Source organism: Colossoma macropomum, unplaced genomic scaffold (genome assembly GCF_904425465.1).
Source record: "Colossoma macropomum unplaced genomic scaffold, Colossoma_macropomum, whole genome shotgun sequence".
NCBI lineage: Eukaryota > Metazoa > Chordata > Actinopteri > Characiformes > Serrasalmidae > Colossoma > Colossoma macropomum.
The window spans coordinates 24,557,963-24,579,229 of record NW_023494805.1 but is presented as its reverse complement, the minus strand read 5'-3'; the positions used below and the strand labels follow the sequence as shown (position 1 = coordinate 24,579,229).

At 38.1% G+C, this 21,267-nt stretch overlaps 1 protein-coding gene across 2 annotated transcripts in view; it reads left to right on the top strand.

Annotated features, from left to right (window-relative positions):
- Nucleotides 1-21,267, top strand: part of zmp:0000000660 (arf-GAP with Rho-GAP domain, ANK repeat and PH domain-containing protein 2) — a 115,714-nt gene that overhangs the window by 47,419 nt on the left and 47,028 nt on the right. For both annotated transcript variants that reach the window (XM_036596401.1, XM_036596400.1), the window contains exons 12-15: nt 2,903-2,988; nt 3,082-3,264; nt 8,620-8,794; nt 12,961-13,086. In XM_036596401.1, coding sequence (XP_036452294.1) covers nt 2,903-2,988; nt 3,082-3,264; nt 8,620-8,794; nt 12,961-13,086 — 570 coding nt within the window. The remainder of the gene's footprint in view (nt 1-2,902; nt 2,989-3,081; nt 3,265-8,619; nt 8,795-12,960; nt 13,087-21,267) is intronic.

Here is a 21,267-nt window from a genome sequence, read left to right as displayed (position 1 = left end):
CACTAACTAAGTGGACCTCAAGGGGAAAATGTAAAATGAGAGAAAAATATAGGATATGGGCTCTTCGACAGAAGATGTGAACAAGGCCTCAATTAATATTCAATTTGAGTTCCAGGATTAGTGATCATATAGCTGAAGGTGGTCTGTACAGGGACAGCAAGACCTGACGGTGTCACTGTGTGAACAAACACTCTACGCAAATAGTACAGCCCGGGCTGGACGTGTAGTAGAGATGGTTTAATTACTTTTGACTCTGTCAATGGTAATAAGGAGAGAGACCAAGAGAGTAAGTGGAGGAGAGAGGGAATCTAATGAGAGGCTAATGATTAGACAAGTGCACATTGTTTTTCAAGAGGGAGAGGTAAAAATGCAACGAGAGAATGAGAAAAATGAATTGTGCATTGTGTATTTCAATTATAGTGCATGGGGGGCTTTGGATACAATGATGTAGCGAAGCTATTTTTGTCCAGGGACTAAGTAATTTATGCTTTGAGAGAAGAGACCACTAAAAGAAAGTAATTCAGACCTTTTTCAAATGTTCTGATGCCCCCCTTCAACTCATCCATTTCTCTCCCTGTCTCTCACTGTTTTTCACCCACACACAGTCTCTTTCTGACAGATATTCAGGTGTTCTTAGCTTGGCTGGTCTAACTGCAGTAAGTTCTCCACATCAAATACTGAGATAATGGACATTTCTCTGGTACAAACTCCAGTTACCATAGGAACACATAATATAGACATTTTCCTTCTTGACCATTCCCCCCTTAACCCTTGAATTTTTACAGAGACGGTTATTAGATTAGTTTTTCCTGTTTTCTGTTGTAGGAAAGCTGACCGACAATGCACTTTTGTGTTCAGGGGAGATGCTAACTGTTATTTTTAATTGACTGTAAATGTATTTGTAATTAAATCCTAGTTGTTTTCAGTGAGCAGAATCGATGCAATCTCAGTAAAGTATTGTTTTTCATTATTTGCATGCTGTTCTATGTTTCTGTGTACATTCAGATGCTAAATAACAAAGTCTGGCGTGAATGAGAGCCAGCCCAGCGCTGTTTATGGACTGATTAAAATTAAAACCAAACGTACAGTGCGTGAACATGCTCCTCAGCCACTTCAGGTTTTGGACAGCTATAACAATCTTTGAGGGCGAATGAGTTCTGCATTACCACTAATTACACGAGAGGATCGCTTAATCCATATTCATATGTGTTCCTCTCAATGTTTAATTCATCTGTTTCTCTCATAAACAACAGCGATGACGCCTCAAGTTCAGCTAAACAAACACTGAGACCAACAAACACAATTAATTACGCATGATTCATTAGCAATTAATGCCTTTTTCATGCCTTTCATTTGCGATTAGAGCTGTGACAGTGAGAAATAAGGGCTTGGAATGGATGGGATTAGTGTGATAATGAGTTCCAACTGAAGCTGACTCTGTCTGTATGCTGGCTGGGTTGCTGTGCATTTCCACTCTTTATACTTTCATATGTCATACATCTGGACCAAAGGAAAAATATTGATATTTTCTAAAACAAAGTATATAACCAGTTTGATGGGGCTTAATTTAGAATTTGCAGGATTTGCTCGTGAGGTACATGTCAAACATGACCATTAGAAACCAAGATTGAAATGGTGTTGCCCTGTAGCTTTTTCTTTGCATAAAAATTGCCTTAAAGGAGTAATTCAGTGAGAAATGTGAATGGAGCTTATAGTAAGTGAAAGCCAGGGAGGACCAGTTAGCTATGATTAGCTTTCAGTAGCCATTAATAAACTCAGCATTTTGAGAGATGGATTAGATGGTTTAGGATTAGGAATAGATGTTTAGTTTGGTCTGCAACACTGCACAACACTGCAGTACTGCTGTAGGAGCTCTTGAATGGCTCTAATCTAAGTTCAATGCTGCTACAGTAAGAATTGATGTCACAGTACAGTGAGCGATTTGCATATGTTGTTGCTGTTATATCAAAACCTTTTAACCTTTAACCCATTACATTGTGTGAACATTTCACAGTGAATGGATAGAAATGGTACAAAATTATTTTGAGTTTTATTTTGTAATTTTAACAAACATTAAAGTTAGTGCTGGCAGGCATTAAAAGTTCAATATCATGATATTTTCCTGATATATCACAGTTTTATGGTATCTGATGGTTCTTGAGGTTGCATTAATAAAGTAAATGAGTAAATAAAGTGTTGGTAGTTTATTCTAAAGGAGTGCATTGCAACTCTGACGTAGCTTGCTTTGAATGGCCTATTTTGTTCTGCTCCTCTCAAAATTGCAACTAAGGATATTTTACACAGTGTATATTAATGACACAGAAAATAGATTTCCAGAAAGGGAACAAAATTTTTTTTAGCCATGTATTTTGAACAGTTCTTTGAAAACAACCCAAAGCACCCAACCAAAGAAATACTTTAAATAGTTTACTGAGTTTCTATTACATATCAGGACGTTTTAAAACTGAAAGTGTTACACAACACTGACACACCATTATATTTGTATGTGTATATATTATCGTATGCAAAAGTTTGAAAAACTTTGGTCACATTACATGTTTAGTTAGAATGCTTAAATATGGAGGAAATATTAGGAGGAAAAAACATAATTATAAATATTAAATGTGCCTCAACTTTTGCACAGGCAGTATTTTATGTTTTTTTTTCCCCCAGTATGTTAAACTCAGCAAATAGGGACTGATTGTGAGAAGTGTGTTCTCTGTAGAGGATGTGTACTTGACAACAGGTAATTTGACCAGGGGCACCCAAACCTTTACTTTTGACTGTATTTTTATTACATGTAAATTAAGGATATATTTTTTCTTTCTCCGATATTTTACGAGATAGTTTACAAAGTTTTGTTACAATAGCATCAAAACATGTTTAAATATATTTCTTTTAGGTCAGCACCGCTTTCTGGGCTGCGGTATCTCTCAGGTCAGAAGTCTGAAATTGGACAGCACCATCTGGACCAACGAACTGGTGGAGGTAACTGCTGCATTTGCCATAACTGATTTTCAGTCAGATACAGATGATTTGGACAAACCGCTGATGTATCTGATCTTCTCCTTTAATGTTAAGCTGTTTTTAGCTGTTGGAAATGAGAATGCCAACAGCTTTTGGGCTGCGAATCTTCCACCGGAGGAGGAGCTTCACATGGGGGCAACACCAGAGCAGCGTGCAACCTTTCACCGTAGGAAATACAGGGAGAGGAAGTACAGAAGAATTCTAAAGGGACTCTACAGCCAAGAGGAGCTAAACCAGGTGTGTGTTTGTATATATGTGTGTGTGTGTGTGTGTGTGTGTGTGTGTGCGCGCCTGTGTCTTCCATTTGTACTCTGTAGATGTGTTTATGGTGGCCTTTGACATTGTGTTATTTTTCCCCTGCCTTGTTAAAAGGCCCATTAGCACTGTGAGAGTGTGTGTGCGTGTATGTGTTTGCATGTGTGTGTGTTGCTGTCCCAGCCTACCTAGTAGCCCAGGTGTTAAATTGGGGTTGCCATGGTAACTGGTTACTACAGTCTTTTGGAATGTACAGACAAGGTTATCGCCAGAAAATATGCAACCTAAAATCTGGCTCCAAATGTTCTCATGTAAACAAGCCAGCCAAGTAATCAGTGCTTTGCACTCCCTCTATATCAAAGTAAAGTCTGCCATCACACACATCACTAGGCTTGTGCCAGCAGCAGAGTCCTTTTGCTTGGATAACTCTGTGGAAAATAACCAACTGTTAAACTCGGGTGAAGGTGTTGGGGGGGGTTCCTTTGTTTTATCTTTTTATCCAGTAATGTTATGACGGTCCCTTATACTTAAGCAGATGCTAAAGCAAGCGCAGTGATAGCGCGCGAGTTGAGGCTTAATCTTTTTCAAATAGAACATAATAAAAGTGCAGTTCAGTAAAAGCTAGGTTTGTAGTGTGAGCCATCTGTAATTTGGCCACTAAACTGTAATTAATCTCATAATAAAGAACACAATTGCAAATGTGACACAAATTCTCACTATCTGAGAGTTTGTTGCTGCTTAGTTAAGCCTGATGCCTTTTTCCTGAGACCTGAAGAAATTTTGTCTGTAGTTTGAAACCTTTAAATGTATGTCATTCCATTGATGGCTTTATGTAGGCATGAAATCTGCCTGCTGTGTTTAACCAGTGCAACCCAGAACAATCACATCTATGTTTGGTACGATAAATTGGGTATTAATGTAGGATATCACTTCAGTCAACATGTTTAAAATTTCAGTTTTCTGTACATGTGAGAATCTTAGTGTCTCACTATGAGTTAATAAATGAATGATAGTTTAAAAAAATCTATAAACAAGTTTTTACCATCTTTGTGTACTGTGCCATGGTGACTCTGTGAACCGTCAGTGGGCATAGGCCTCGTATATCTAGGATCTCAAATGACAAGTATTGTTTCTCTTTGCCTTTGCTGTGTGTGTGTGTGTGTGTGTGTGTGTGTGTGTGTGTGTGTGTGTGTGTGTGTGTGTTTTGGCTGGCTGTGCTGAGTTTGTCCTGGGTAACCTCTCTCTCTAAGTGTTGAAGAAGCTGTTTTCTTCATTGTCAGCACAAACTCAGATCGACACTGCTTTTGTTTCGAGAGAGAGTGAGATAGAGAAAAGTAGATTATATGTATGGGTGTGTACAAGTGTGATGAGTGTGTGAGATGAAAGTGTTACAGAAGTTTCTGATGGTGCTGTTATAGAAAGTTGTATGCAGAGGTGAAGCCTGCTTGTGTGAGAAAGAGAGCAAGCAAAAGAAAGTGAGATAAGAGAACAAAATACATTCTCTGGTCTTCGTGTGATTTTATATATATATATATATATATATAATATATGTGTGTATATGTGTGTGTATATATATAATAATATATATATATATATATATATATATATATATATATATAGATATAATTGTAACAGGTCTAATTGTACCCAATTGTACTGTGATTTTGAGGAATAAAGCAGCTGTTGTTATGGAGTGTCAGGATATGCGGTCATATAGGTCCCATATCGTCTCTGCCAGACAAAAACCTTTTGCCACGTCATTTTGGGCCATTTTTCTCTCTCTCTCTCTCTCTCGCGCTCTCTCTCTCTCTCTCTCTCTCTCTCTCTCTCTCTCTCTCTCTCTCTCTCTCTCTCTCTCTCCCCCCATATATAGATATAATTGTAACAGGTCTAATTGTACCCAGTTGTACTGTGATTTTGAGGAATAAAGCAGCTGTTGTTATGAAGTGTCAGGATATGCGGTCATATAGGTCCCATATCGTCTCTGCCAAACCAAAAACCTATCTCCAAAATGGTACAGGAGAAGGAAAAAAACTTTTATCTACGCCAAACCGATCAGTGTATCTCAGAATTAGATACATAGAATTTTTAGCATTTTTATCATACAGCATATATAAAATTGGTCTGACTCCTGACCCCACAATTCAACCATACTGAACCTGAAAATATGTGCACCGTTATGCCCCTAGCGTGCATGCCTGCAAACATATTAAAATTAACATATGAACACAAGGTACATGTTCAAGCACTCCTTATTTTTGCTGTAACAGCTGTAATATATAATTGCTCCTTTCATTAAAAAAACAACGAGCTGTAAAAAAGCACTGTAAAAAGCACAGTCAAGAAAAAAGTTAGCTCTGTTTTTCTCTAGCTTCCTACAAAATCTATACACTTCACCTTTTATAAATGAAGTGCTTCAATTCATTCCCTTTTTAAGCTTAGTAGCTTTTAAAGAAGAAATATTGTATTTGAATTGATTGATATCAGTGTCAGAATCAGAAAAAAATAGCCATTGTACCATCTCTAATGGGTATAATAAAGGTGGGTAGTATGACTATGTCATCATTATCATGCTAAATTTTGTTATCATGATGAACAGTATGCTTTTCTCTGCATATTGTTTATATTGTCTGCATTTAAAGAACACTGGGAAACTGCATATTTTATTTCAAAGAGAACATAATTAGTACTGTTAAATTGGATTTAGTACAGCGCTGTATGTCAAACGTTTAATAAAAGTCATTGTACTCAGTTTTTTTTGGGGGGGGGGGCATGTCACTGAAACACACAGGTTGAGGTGAAAAGAAAAAAGTCTATGAAGAGTTATAGGATTTTTATTTAAAAAATAATCTAACATTATAATAAAGTCTTTATCAACCATTATATCTCCCACTCAGTGTGCATTACAGTGTGTCTCACTACATAATCTGATTGGTCACTACTTAGCTCATTTGCAAGTTTGTCTAGAACGAGAGAGCAGATTGATGTGCATTAGTGGTTTAATGTCCTTTATATGTGTAAATTGTTGGCTCTTGCCTTGTTATAGGGCTGTCTGAGACATTATGATGTAAATAAGCCAAAATAAATCAGATGAAAACAAGGCAGTTCATTTTGCATGATGTCATTGTTCACTCACATATATGCGACTTAAAACACCTTCTCATGTCTCTGCATGAAAATGTTTTTGAATATCGTGAAATGATATTTTGGTATATCGCCCACCCTTTGGGTATGAGACTGTGAGTATGTGGTTGAAAAACTCTGAAAATGAAATCGTAGGTCATTCCTGTGAGCGTGTGTTTATGTATTGTTATTGTGAGAGTAAATATGAAGGCCGTTGTAGGAATCGGCTGGCTGGTAACCCTTAAGTTATGTAAGGTTGCATAAAAAGCGTGTGTGTCATTGTCTGTGTTTGTGCGTGCGGCTGTCTGTCTGGAAGTCCTTGTTCTTCTCCGGATTAGGCCTGTTTGAGGTGGATCGATAGGGTACGCGAGCTGCAGCTTTTCACATGAAAGGCAGCATTACAGCAGCTCTCTCTCAGTCTGCGTCTGGAGCCATCTGCACTCTTCTGTTTATCGACTGCCTCCTTTCCCATCACATTTTAATTGGACTGCCTGCATTCTTCCTGCGGATGCCCTATTTCCTTTCAAACGCTATCCTAAACTATTATTTTAAGTATCTATGCCAGGAAAATCAGTCTCTTTCAGGTGGGCAACACAGTTTTAAATGCTTCGAGTGAATTCCTGAGCACTCTACCAAGCGTCACTAGAACAGATGCACTTTTGTAAAGTCAGATCAGGTGATCTTTATTTATGAAGCACATTTAAATAATGCCCAAAATGCTACACAATAAAATCAAATCATTTTAAATGAAAATAAGAACAGAAAAAGAATGAAACAATGCAAATGCAGTCAACAATGTTGCCATAGACAGGGTGGTATATGAACACCTCTCTAAAGCATTTTACCAAGAGATTACTCAGCTAGCTTTTTTGGTGTAGCACTGCAAAACTTAAGGTTTTATCAGAAATTGTTGGTGGGCATGTTGTTTTTTTGTTTGTTTGTTTGTTTTTTGTTTTGGTATTTTACATATTTGTACCCATCCAAAATTAGGTGTCACCAAACCGAATATTTGATAAGGATGTTTTAATAGTCAGTTTTAAATAATTTAACATATATCAGGCTTTATGTTAAGGTAAATATTTGTGATCGTATTAGTCACAGTTCTATATTGGGAATAATGTCATACCCCACGCAATGTTATTGCCCTGCTGTGATGTCAGCACTCATCAGCACTAAACTCTTTCAGCTGTTTGAACCACCTTTGGGGTAAAAGATTTTCCATATGTGCTTTAACAGGAGTTAACAGGAGGAAAAGAAATCATTGTTTAGGAAAAACCTGTTCTCCACACTAAGGAATACACTTTGATTAACATGAAGCTGAACATTACAAAATATACCCAAAGTATTAATGAATAGTTGTTATCAAACCTTTTGCTTGTAGTTTTTAGTGAAATTGCATTGACTATGATGATCATTCATTGTTTATAGTATTCGAAAAGAAGGCAAGGCGTTCTTAAATTTAAAATACGTGTGTACACATTTTTGCATGTTTGTTCATCATCCATTCTACAACACAGTCTGATTTGTTGAGAAGGGGTTTTCACATTAACTGTCATTGTGCTGAGCATCGGCTGCTAAGTAATGACTGATTTAACTCTGCATCTATTGGTTACTATGATTTTATACACTGTAACTACATTTCATACCACACAAAAAAACGTAGATTTGATATATAATTTCTGCAAGATACTATTTGACCTGCAGCCTGTTTGGTCAGATTCTGAAGAAGAGTGAGACTGCAGGCCTACATCAAATTCCGAACCCATCGTTGCCCTTAAGCAAGTTTTCCAGTCAGCAGCTGTGACGGTGGGACAAATAAACAAGCTGGAATTAGCCAGAAACAAGATGGGATGCAAAATGCTTTACAGACGAACTGGAACAAAACTACATTTAGGTTAATCTGGCAAGTATTTGAATTATTGTTGAAGCTGAGCTGAACCTGATATTGCAACAGTTTTATGGCTCTACGTGTACCACAGATGGATACTACTTTTTTGGCGGATGGAATTGCCAACAAAAAGGCACACTTGATAGGACATTTGACTTCTTTGTTTTTACTTTTTTCTTTAACACACTCCCTCTTGTGTTCTGTTTCTTAATTATTGTTCACTGCTTAATGATGTTGGTATTAAGTTGTGTATTCGTATCAAAACTTCTGTATGTGTGTCTACATGTATGTGTGTTTTGTATGTGTGTGTATGTGTGTGTGTTTAGGCTCTCTGCTCAGCGGTCCTCCAGTCCGATGTGTTGGTGACCATGGCCCTGGTGTTTAGCGGGGCAGATGTGATGTGTGCTACAGGCGACCCTGATTACTCCACTCCATATCTACTGGCTCAGAAAGCAGGACAGAGGCTACAGATGGAGTTCCTCTATCACAACCAGCTCTCAGGTGTGTGTTTGTGAGGGGATGTATTGTGCTTCTGGTAATGTTTTGGTAGCATATTCCCCCCTTAGAAAAGGCAAAAATAAAAAAGCAAATGATTGCTATTGTAATAGCATCCAGTGTTTGTGCAGAAGGTTATTGGTTTGGGTTGTGTGCCACAGGCCTTTGACTTATGCTGTGTTTCGAAGGCGAATGTGGGAGGTTCTGGCTTGACATTTCCAACTTTCGATCATTAAGCATCCCAGTGTCCACAGCACAAGATGATGTGTAAATAAAGACAAAGGCTAAACTTGAGAAGCTGATGTTTCAAAATCAGTACACACCTGTGTCTGTGAGGATAACACATTTATTATCATTGTCTTATGACAAGTTGCATTAATGGTGAGTTCAGTGTGTGGACTGATTACTGATTGGAACTTGGGTGGAACATCATGTGGAGTTTCCGAGATATTTGGAATGCAGAACTGCTTAAAGGCCTTATTTGCTCCATCCCTACCATTACTATCATTGGGACACACCAGTCATGAATTTTTATAACTGATTCCAGTTGTTTTACAGCCATGAATTTTTTTTTTTTAATTAAATCTGAAGCGCACATTATGTGGCCTAAATGAACACACGAAACACATTAGCACATTTCCAATACTTTCTGCTAACCAAAGTTGATATAAATATATTATGAATATAAAGAACAATATTGGCTTTTTAACAGGTCAGCTGGCGTTTTAAATTCTTAAATGAAATATCAGTTGTCTGTTTAGTATTGAAAGTAAGAGGCAAGTGGCTAGTCATGCATTCATAGGCTTCAACATTTTGGTGTCACAGCAGCATTCAAATACAATGCACAGAGTGCACTTAACTGCCTCACATTATTTACTTCGAAATTACAAATTGCAACACAGATTGCCCAAAATCAACATAGCAAAAGTAGCAATAGCAAAAATAGCAATAGCAAAAATTCTGTTTGCGCACCCCTCTGCCATAATGCCTCTGGTGAGAAAGGTGTGTAAACCTAATAAGGGTTTGGATGACTTTTTCTGAGACCTCTTTCTATAATGCTGTATTGCCCAACTTTATCCTCTGTACTCAGTATGTCCAGTAATGCACTCAGGCACTGTCAGCAATTTTTGCTGTAAAGCCTCATTTTACTTATTCCCATGTTGACTTGAGACTTGAAACTCCAGCCCTACATATGTACAATTAGTTTTCTTGGACATAATGTGATTTATGTTCTTAAGCACTAACTTGAGGAGTCTGTGAACAAGGCCAGGTTTCTCTGGGACCCTGATTGGGCTAATTTATTCACAGCATCTGCCCTGATTGGTTGGTTCTGTTACCGTTAATGGTTCTAATTGGCGTTCAGGGTCACCTGGTTGTCATAGAGACAGGCTTTTGTCACAGGATGACAGCAACACCCCCTGCCCCGCACCCTCCACCCACACACCCTCTACTTGAGAGATCATTTCCTCCAAAAGTATCTCTAATTAGTGTGTGTGCGCGCGCGTGAACTTGATTGGATTGAGCTGTTCCTACACTGCTCATTTGAGGCCTCTTCAGGAAGTGTGCCAGCTAGCCCAATTAGTCCACCCTCACCAAACACAGCCCCAAATGTTTTCCACTGCTCTGTCAACATTGTGATAACCTCCCTAACAGTGGAACAGCACTGGGGCGACACAGGGACCACCTTTGTGTCCATATGGAGCTGCGGCCTCATTAACTGAATCATGTAGATGTTTGTGTGGACCTTGCTTGCATAACAGAGTGGTGTTGTAACAGGTGGTTAGGCACATACTCATGTGACCATGCATAGACATGCATTTATTTTGCTTTGAATTGTTAGTAGAAACTAGAGATGTGCCTGCTGTGGAATTTTGATGTTCAAGTATTCGTTAATGAATAGATATTCAAGATAAACACGATAAACTGATGCACTGATGCTAGCTAAAAAATTGAGAAATTAGCAGCTTACATAGGTGTGCATTTAAAGCATGTCTTATATTCAAAATTAGCCAAATGAAAATCTTTCAGTCACTACACTCGAGTAACAGAGACTACCTTGAGTGAGGTATTGAGCTAGCACTGATACCGGAATGAGCCAGTGTAGTAATAGATGGTGAATACACATCCTTTACATAGTTTTCTTCTTTTGGAATTTTCTTTTCAGTAAATAATTATAATAATAACATATTTACTCATAGCACATAAATAATATATTAACATATATAAATAAATAACATATTTTATTTATAACTCTTCTCATACTGGTGGCAGTTCAAAGTGCTTTACCCACAGGTGCAAAAGCTTAACAGTAATAGAATAAACTGTGAGTATTAATTTAAACAATGACACAGATCAAAATGTCACATGTTAGTTTGTTGAGGTAACATTGAGAACATTGAAATATCCTTTATCATTTTGGTTCTATTTAATTCTAGCTAGATTAATTAGCCTAGTAGGAGCCACACTATTCTCGCTAGCCAATTTTCTGCCTGTTGCTAGAGAATCTGGTGCATTTCATCCCTTAATGTGAGGAAGAACCACTGGCAGTTTGACTGACCAAACCAACCACTTTAAACAGATACAAATCCAATTGTTCAAATCCCTTCAGGAGGTGGTCTGAGACATATTTGAACCATGTTATAGCCATGTAAACACATCCGTTTCTCCAAGACACATTTGACAACAAACCCCCTCCTAGTACCACTGAAACGCCTCCCCATACAGTACATCATTGGGCACATGATCTGCGTCTGCAAGGAAGATCATCACATCGAATTAAATGAAATGCTTAACAGTAATATGGACAGACACTACTGTGCAAAACAAGCTGCAAATGAAGAGGCTGAATGGATAAACAATTGGTAATTGGTTGCCGCGTAACGAGCAAATTTGCATATTCCGTCCCACAGAGCAATCGACTTTCAGTCTGACTGAGACGCATTTAACTACCAAGTGTATCCAGGCCAGATACTAGTCACATGAAGTGATCAGGTGTAAATGGAGTTCAGCTGATAAAATCCCGATAGTTGAGGCCAGCTTAATGTGCTAAAGATACAAGTACATGTAGGTGGAGCATCTTAGACTAACACAACAGCTGCCCTAGCTCTGCCTTCCCAATCATATCCTTAACAAGGCATGCTTGGCAACGCTCATGTTAAGACTAGTGGATATACAAAGATATATTGTATTATACTTTGCCCTTTACATCACTGTTATAACGTAACACTGTTTCACTAATTGTCAGCCTGTATATGATAACACTTTAGGTGTTATCAGTGCTCATAAGGCTACATGACTCCTACATACCTGTCTGTCATAATTTCACCTCAGTATTGTCTTCCTATATTTATTTCCAGCTAAAAAAATGATTGAGTACATTTGAATATGCTTATTTAAATGCTAAATATGCATGCAAGGCTGAGTAGTGAGACCTCCAAGTTAGAGTTCTAGTCATTCTACCTCATTATGGTTTCTAATCCCCCTCTTTTTAACGAAGAGAGAGAGGTTGGAGGCTGGAGGGGAGAGGATGGAGAGATCCTTCAATTAAAAAGGTTTTTCAATTAAAGTTATTTGAACTTGCGCCATGAAAGGGGGCTGGAGGTGCTTGATAAAATCTCGCAGGTATTGCCGGCCCTCCCGAAGAAAATTGAACCTGTGCATAGCAGCTAATTGAATCCGAAACCGATAAGGTTGAACACTGAAAAGATGTTAAAAGCGAAGGATGTGAGAGGAGGGTGGAGAGGAAGGGGTAAAGGAGGAGGAAGAGAGAAACGGGGAGGTTTCCAATTTTCACCCTTTAAGTTTTCTGTGCGTTGAAAAGTTTTGCAGGTGTCCTTGCTGAGTAACCTTGCGAGAGGAAGAATAAATATGTGCATTAGGAATGTGTAAATGAAAAGAAGGAAAAGGAATCCAAGCACCTGGAGGACGTTTGCTGGTTATCTGGAAACTTCTGGGCCAATCCTGTCTTCCTCAGGTTGACTTTGTAGTTTTTTTGGTCTGTGTGCTCTAAACAGGGACAGGGGAGAATAATGAACTGGCTTGGAAACGGCTCGTTGATAATGGGATTGTGCTGTATACTGCACAAACAGAGATACAGCTCCCAACACTTTATTGGATTATTCCTAATCAGTGCTTTCTTATTCTCTATCTCCCTCTCTCTTTCTCCCTGTCAGAATTTGCAAAGCTGGAGATGGTGGGTGACAGTAGTTTTCCAGTAGATGCTTCCTCTTTCATGGATGGGTTTCTGTACTGTTCAGTCAACATGCTCAAGAGCACCTTGGACAGAAAAGGAAGAGATGGTGAGTTTGTGAGTCTATCCATTCAGACATCTAAATCATATTCAAGCTGTTGGGCATGCATTGATGCTGTTAAGTATACTCATCTATTGGGCATTTACATTGAGCACAAAAAAAAGAGAGTCCATGAGTCTATCCATCTGTGCTATCCATCATAGGCTTGTACTAGATGCGGGTAATATGGTGATGTGTTGTAAATACAGTCAGGCCCATGAATATTTAGACATTGACAAAGTTATTATTATATTAGTGGTCTACCGCTGCATATTGGTATTGGTGAAACTAAATACTGAGTATGAGTTCAAAGTGCAGACTTTACATCCAAATTGGATGAACAGTGTAGAAATTACATCCATTTTCATATATAGCCTCCCATATTTATGCTTGATTAGATTGAGGTCAGGTGACTGACTTGGTCATTGCAGAAAATCCCACTTCTTTGTCTTTAAGTCTTGGGTTGCTTGGATATGCTTTGGGTCATTGTCAATCTACCGTGGCTGACCAATGAGTTTTGAAGCGTTTGGGTGAGTCTGAACTGGTAATATGGCCCTGTACAGTACATCTTGTTGCTTTTGTCTGTTGTCACATCATCAATAAATACAAGGGAACCAGTTCCCTTGGTTAGGTTTAGGATTAGGCTTAGAAAATTCTGAATACATATAAATAGTTACATATGTGTATAATGTGCATGTGTATGATAAAAGTAATACGTAAATGCAACAATATTTTATTCTAAGCTATTTTGAAGTGTTTCCATTGGTTCAGTCATCATGAATTGCTCACACAATGTAAAGGACAGCTGCTGTGCTCAAATGATGTCCAAATGATGTGAGTCTGAACTGGTAATATGGCCCTGTACAGTACATCTTGTTGCTTTTGTCTGTTGTCACATCATCAATAAATACAAGGGAACCAGTTCCATTGGCAGCCACACCTGCCCATGTCATAACACCATCTCCAACAAGCTCGACAGATGAGGTGGTATACATTGGAATATGAGCATTTCCTTCTCTTCTCTATTCTCTTCCCTTTCCATCATTCTGGTAGAAGTTGATCTTTGTTTCATCAATTCTGGAACTGGTTTTGGCCATTTCTAATCTGATCTTCCTGTTTTTGAGGCTTACCTATGGTTTATATTTTGGTAATTTAGGTATTTTATGGTAAACCCTCTGTATTTGCTCTGGTGAAGTCTTCTCTTGATTGTTGACATTGACACAGATACACGTACCTCCTGGAGGGTGTTCTTGATCTTGCCAACTGTTGTTTAGGGATTTTTCTTCACCAGAGAAAGAATTCTTCTGTCATCCACCACAGTTGTTTTCAGTGGTCTTCTGGATGTTTTTCTGAACTCACTAGTGTGTTCTTTCTTTTTAAGAATGTACCAAGTAGTTGGTTTACAAGTCATATACATACATGACATACACTTCATATGACTTCATTAGTATATTAGGGTAATGTCAGTAGCTCTGGAACACTGAACAGCTGCTTGTATAACAGTAAGATAGAGAGACTGTAAACCATAATCAGTGTTGTGTTATTTCATTAACTGCATAGTAGTAGGTAGCTATTGGAATGCGTTTTTCTTATTTTATTAGTTTATTTTGTACCAGTTGTTTGATCTTCCCTCCTGCTCCTCCTTAAATAGCCTACTTTTATTTATTTTTTATATAAAATTTAGTCTTTTTCAAAAAATCTTCAAAAAATGGAATATTGTGATTTATATTATGCATTGTGCACCCATTCATATAATATATAACCTTTCCACTTTCATCTTAAAGCACTTTTTTTTTTCTCTGTTTATCTAGACAGGTATGCATTATCTGGTCACTAATCATCTGCTCTGTTTACTCTTTCATTTCTCTGGTTGGAAATAACCTGTAAGAATGCTTTGGTAGCATTGGCATCTGGTGAACAATGTACAATGTGCACCTGTACACAAACACCCTCCCTCCCACAATATCCCCATAAAGGTTTTACTCTTCAGAGAGCTTTTAAAACTTTTAATCTGTACTTTCTTCTCCTCATTCTCTCTGTTGCACCTACTGTGCTCCTCTCCAACATCTGGAGTGGGCATCTGGGCCTGCTGGTAATTAGAGATGGGGGAAGCTCTCCCCAGGGAGGAGGGCGAAGGAAGGACCCCATACCTAGCTACCTGCACTCATGATGGGCTAGCAGGAGCAGCTGGAGTCCTCCCAGTCCTCAGGAGGGGGTCTCTTCCTCTGCATTCTTCTTTTTCACTTCCCCAGAGGAATCTTTATTGCTACAGCATCCTGCCTGCTCTTCCTTGGTCGTGTGTGTTTCAAACTTTTTCAGGACAGAGATGTCCTCCCTTTGTAGGAAAGCCACAGAAAAATATACAGATACAAAATGGCCCTGACTTTGTAGAGTGTTTTATAAAGAGCAGCATGTTTCATTGTTTAAAACTAAAAGGGCAAAAGCATTTCTTTTCTATTACTGGAGGAGAGGTTAGGTTTAGGATTAGGCTTAGAAAATTCTGAATACATATAAATAGTTACATATGTGTATAATGTGCATGTGTATGATAAAGTAATATGTAAATGCAACAATATTTTATTCTAAGCTATTTTGAAGTGTTTCCATTGGTTCAGTCATCATGAATTGCTCACACAATGTAAAGGACAGCTGCTGTGCTCAAATGATGTCCAAAAAAATGGAGATACATGTTTTTGATATAACAGCAGCAATATATAATACATATCAAAACTAGGACTGTCAGACGATAAAAATAAATATTTGTCTTATTTACTCACATCTGATCCTAAAGAAAGTTGTTTATTTTTCATTTAAAAAGCAGTGTATATTAAAAAACGGGAATTCATGTAAATGCAGGGTGAACAAAAGAGAATATGATGAACACAGTGAAATTTACATCAGAGAGAGGAATATTGGCTGCATGTTCTAGTAACTGGAAATAACTTTCCATTTAAAAGCTGCATTTGAATGAGAGGCCTACAGTCATGGAGGCATAGCAACATACAGTGCCTAGCAGTTGGGCTTCAGCCTGCACTTTTACAGATGGTGGAAACCAGGAAGATGAATTAACAGTGTCAAAAGAATTAATGTTGTTGATCATTTATCGTGTTAACCTTTTAACACATTAACACCATTAATTCTTACATGTAATGTGTGTGTGTGTGTGTGTGTGTGTGTGTGTGTGTATGTATATATGTGTATATATGTATGTAATGTGTGTGTGTGTGTGTGTATATACACACACATTACATACATACATACACACACACACACACACACACACACACACATATATATACACACATATGTATAGTATGTATAGTGGTACGTATAGTAGTTACATATACATATGGACATGTTACATATAGTTAGTGTATGTATCGGTGCTATTGGGACAAAACATTGTATCTCCATTTTTACCGTTTTTCATTTTTTAATATAATTTGAAAAGGCCAGTTACCCAATATGATGTCAAAATTTTATGATGAACAGGCCGACAGAAATGGTCCACTTATTTGGAAAAATTATTTATCCATTTACTTCCATTAAAAGTTAAAAACATTTTTCCTTGTCCTGTAAAGTTAACTTGTTGGAGGTAACATATAATACATATAGACATACTATTACATGTAGGTAGTCACAGTACTGTGCAAAAGTCTTAGGCCCCTAAGCACATTGTTTAAAAATATTTATCTAGGCAGTAAGTTTGTGCTTGTAAACGCTGCACATATCATTAGAATATGTGCAACTTAACATATAAGATAACTGATATCTTGTGAGTTTGAATAACAAAGTTTGGTTCCAGATGTCTCCTGGAAGTCACCAGCTACCACACAAATTTATTAAATTAGAAATCTCCAGCACAGTTGATTTAACGTAACGAAGCACTGATTAGCCAGACCAGGTATTAGATGATAACTACAACAGATAATACTGGATCTTCTTGAGGAGAGCTGTGGTAATGGTTAAACGGACACATTGACATATGTAAAACCACTGTGCTCATTATATTGAGTTTTTTGTACATATGTATGTGTGTGTATATATATGTATAGACTTACATATGGTAGTCACATATATAATACATATGAAGGTGTTTTTCAGCTGTTTGAAGCCATCAATGCTGAGTGGAAAATACTGACTATTCTTTATGTAAAAGATTGTCTGCAAAATTACACACAAAACCAACATTTAAAGAAAGGGAAAAGCTATCCTGTATTAAGTTACTTTATCTGTGTTTTTAATGATTTGTTCTTAAGACACACACATTATCTATGCCGCTTATCCTCCTGGGTCATGGGAGGTGCTGGAGCCTATCCCAGCAGTCAGGCAGGAAACACCCTGGATAGGTCGCCAGTCCATCACGGGGCAGACACACAGACATATACATTCTCACCCAAACACACACTCGCACCTAGCGGCAATTTTGCAGCTCCAGCTGGCCTGACTGCATGTCTTTGGACTGTGGGAGGAAACCGGAGTACCTAGAGGAAACCCACACAGACACAGGAAGAACATGCAAACTCAACACAGAAAGGACCCTGGTCGCCCAACTGGAGGATCAAGCCGAGGCCCTTTTTACTGTGAGGTGACAGCGCTACCCACTGTGGCATTTTGGCAAAAAATTTGGCCATTTTTTTTTTATTTATTAATTTATTTATTTTGCCCAGGAGTGTGTGTGTGTGTGTGTGTGTGTGTGTGTGTGTGTGTGTGTGTGTGTGTGTGTAAATTAAAATGATTATTACAGTTACACTGCAAGTTGGAAAATAGGCTGGACCTCAGTTTGTCCTAAAAGAAAAGTCCTTGTCCTAAGAGAAAAGTTCTTAATAAGAATGTATATTCCACATAAAATATTAAAGAGGGACTTGGGTCCTGTTACTTTGAAGCCTTATATTGTTAGCAGTAAGTGTTGTCAAGGAGCAGTGTGAATGAACGCATAAAGCTTTTGTTTTGGAACAAGAGACTTTTCAACCAGTACTTGCATCATGTGCTGCAGAGAAAGTGTTGTATACATCTCGGAGCAGTGTCATGTACAATATTCTGTAAATGAGGCGTTGACAAGCCAGTGCATAAAAACAGGGCTGCGAGTCATGGAGTGTAGCACTGCACTCTTTCTCTGCACCTCTCTCCCTTATTATTTATCCTCCCCTAATTCATTTTGGCCTCTTTAAGTGGGCGAGATTAAAACCTCCATGGTGGCTTTGTAAAAGCTATGGCCAGTAAATAGCATGTTATTTCATCTATTATAAAAAAAGCACGCGAGGGTTTGGCACTGGTAATGGCAGCTTAAGTGTAGTGCTTCCGCTGAAAATTTCAGCAGTGCTACTTAAACAATGCATTTCGCACTCCGACTTCTTCAACCAAGGAGAAACGCTGTGCCTCGGTGTTACAGAAGGAGAGTGGAAGGTGGATTTTTATTTATTTATTTATTTATTCCTGCTTTCAAGCCCGTGCACCCAAGTTGCCTCAAAGCCTTTTTCGCTAATGGTTTGAAGCTCTATGGATAAAACCTGTTCTTAATAATTCATAAGCAGTTCCTGAGGATTTTAATAAAAGAATGTTTGGCTGGTTTGTGCATAGAGGCTTCCAGTTGCTTCCCTGAACTCATCTATTTAGTTTTATTATTTTGTTTGTGGCCAAATGTGTTGCGGAGTTTGTTTTGAAAGGAATAAAAAGAATGAAATTTGAGAACAAGTTTAGGATGCGGCCTAGAATATTCGTCCCATTCGCATCTAGGAGGGAAAAAAACAAAAAGAGGTGTGTGGTTTCTCACTAGTTAAATTTTTTTCACATCCTCCCAGTTCGGTGCCTAACCTTGAGTGAAAAGGCAGGTGGACTGTTATCTTCTGTCAGCTTCTTTTAGCAGACTGAGCATTTGATTTTAGCATTTGGGTTTCGTGTAGGAATAAGCTTGTCTCCTTTATCTCACTTTCAAGGAGAGGAGAACACACACGCACACTCTGTGGGAGGTGCGCAGACACGTTGACACACACTGTCTGAGTTGAGTGACAGGTGTGGAACTGAAACCTCTAATTTCTGATTAGTTTATCTTTTCCTGCTGAGTGCCTCTCTCTCTCCGCCTTTGTTCCCAGTAGATGTGTTCTGTTCTGTGGTACTTTACAAGGTCAAAGTTCTAGCAGCTCTATTGCCTGTGATTTTTTTTTTTTTCTTCTCTCTCTCTGTCCTTCTCTCATCCAATCATGCCTCCTGCTCCTCTTCACTCTTTACTTACACTTGAATTTCTCTTTTAGGTTCATTGGTTCGTCTGATGTTTTGGAGCTCACTGAGGTGGAGCTACCGCTGCTGCCTGTTAACATTCCACCAAGATTTTCCTCAACAGCCATTTCACAGCCTTGTAGATAAGCAGTAGGGCCAGTGACGGTTGCTTAAATTTAAATATACTTTAAATTAATTGAAGGAATACTATCTGCTGCATCTGTAGAACACCACCACAGACTTCTTTTGGCCTCTAACCGGCCATCATTAGTCAGCCAATAATCGCGAGCCTGAAATCAAAGACGTGTTCCATCAAAATATCAGTTATAAAACGAATAGTTCTGGTTTTGAAATCTGATTAGCCGTGACATGTTCAAAGTTGTTGTAAAATACTTGATATATGGACATGTATGAGCGCACACATCAACTGAATTCTGTATCAGTGCCCTGAAATATTAAGTGTTCTTTGTATGGACTGTGAAATGTAGTACCCATATATGGAGTCAGGCATAAGCATGTATTTGAAGTAATTGGCCTGAAACTATATTAAACATGCTCTACTCAAGAACCCAGTTTTGTTTACTACATGTTTACTACAGGTTCTTGACTTTATGACCAAAAAATACATAGTTAATGAAATGACTGGAATACACAATGATGGGCTGCTGAATGTTCAAACAAACAATAAAGGCCATGACAGGGACAGCTTTGGCATAATATAGCACAGCAGATTTTAAAAGCTGTTGCTATTAATCACGTCTTTCTTTATTTTATTTATGTAGTTTTGCACATCCATTTCCTCACATCGTCTCTCTTTGAGAATATGGATGAAACAACCATCTGTCTTATAGCTTGCGGATGTTTGCTTCTCATATGGAACGTCTATGGAGTGCTGTTGGCCCTTTTAAAAAGTGGTCCCAAACACTATTTTTAGCTACACATTTTGTTTTTCAGTTGGCATATCTAGTGGAACCAGTTGCCTATTGCACCATCATGCATACAATTCAGGAAGATTCCTCAACCTAAATAAACTATTCAATAATAAACTGCTTGCCGATTCAATTAGGAAGGGTATTTATGAGAAATTTGGAAATGAAATAAAATGAAAGAATGAATTTTTTTTTTTTTTGCACAAATGCGACATTACTATGTTCTGTATTTACTGTATTTACTGTATACTGTAATCTGTTCCAAAATACATTTTAAAGAAGTCCTCCCAGCCCTGTGTATCTTGTGAATGTGGTAAACAGAGATTATGTTGAAAAACACTGGAGTATTCTTTTATCCATGGGTCTTTATGTCCAGATACATTCTTAAAACTGTCAAACGGTTTCTTTGGAGCAATGCTATAAAACAACCACTTTTGGCTCCTAAAAGAACCTTTCAGTTGAGTGGTTTCTAGGGCTGTTATGATGACCCCAACGCCACAACGACCATGAACACATTGCCACCATGACCATGCATATTTCAGTTTTGTTTTTTTTGTTTTTTTTTTGTTTTTTTTTGTCCTCGAGAACACAGCTAAATGAAGCACATTTTAGAGCAAAGGCTTTGTGGCCTTTTGTACCAGTTGTGTGCATTTTAATGCCTGGTTTCTGCTTTTCACTTCGTGTTATGTGAACAGTAACGGAAGGCATGTGTACTGTGATCCAGAAAAAAAAAATGCTGCTAACCAAGAGCTACATCTCACTTAGAAGCATGTATAAAATGCTTCTCTCATTCATGTATGCAAACTTTTCATCACTCAGGAATTGCTGGTGTAAAAACATAAGCAAAAAGGTTCCACATCTCTTTTGCTATTAAACAAGCTTGCCTTAGCCTAACCCATGCTGTTGATATTTTATATGCAGCGATGCACAGTGTGCAGTAGACTAAGCAAAATTTAATTGTTAGCCTAATGCACAGATATAAGGCCTATTCTTTTGCCACTGTGTGAGAGAAGGATGTGGAGACCAAATGTACCTCATTTTTTTA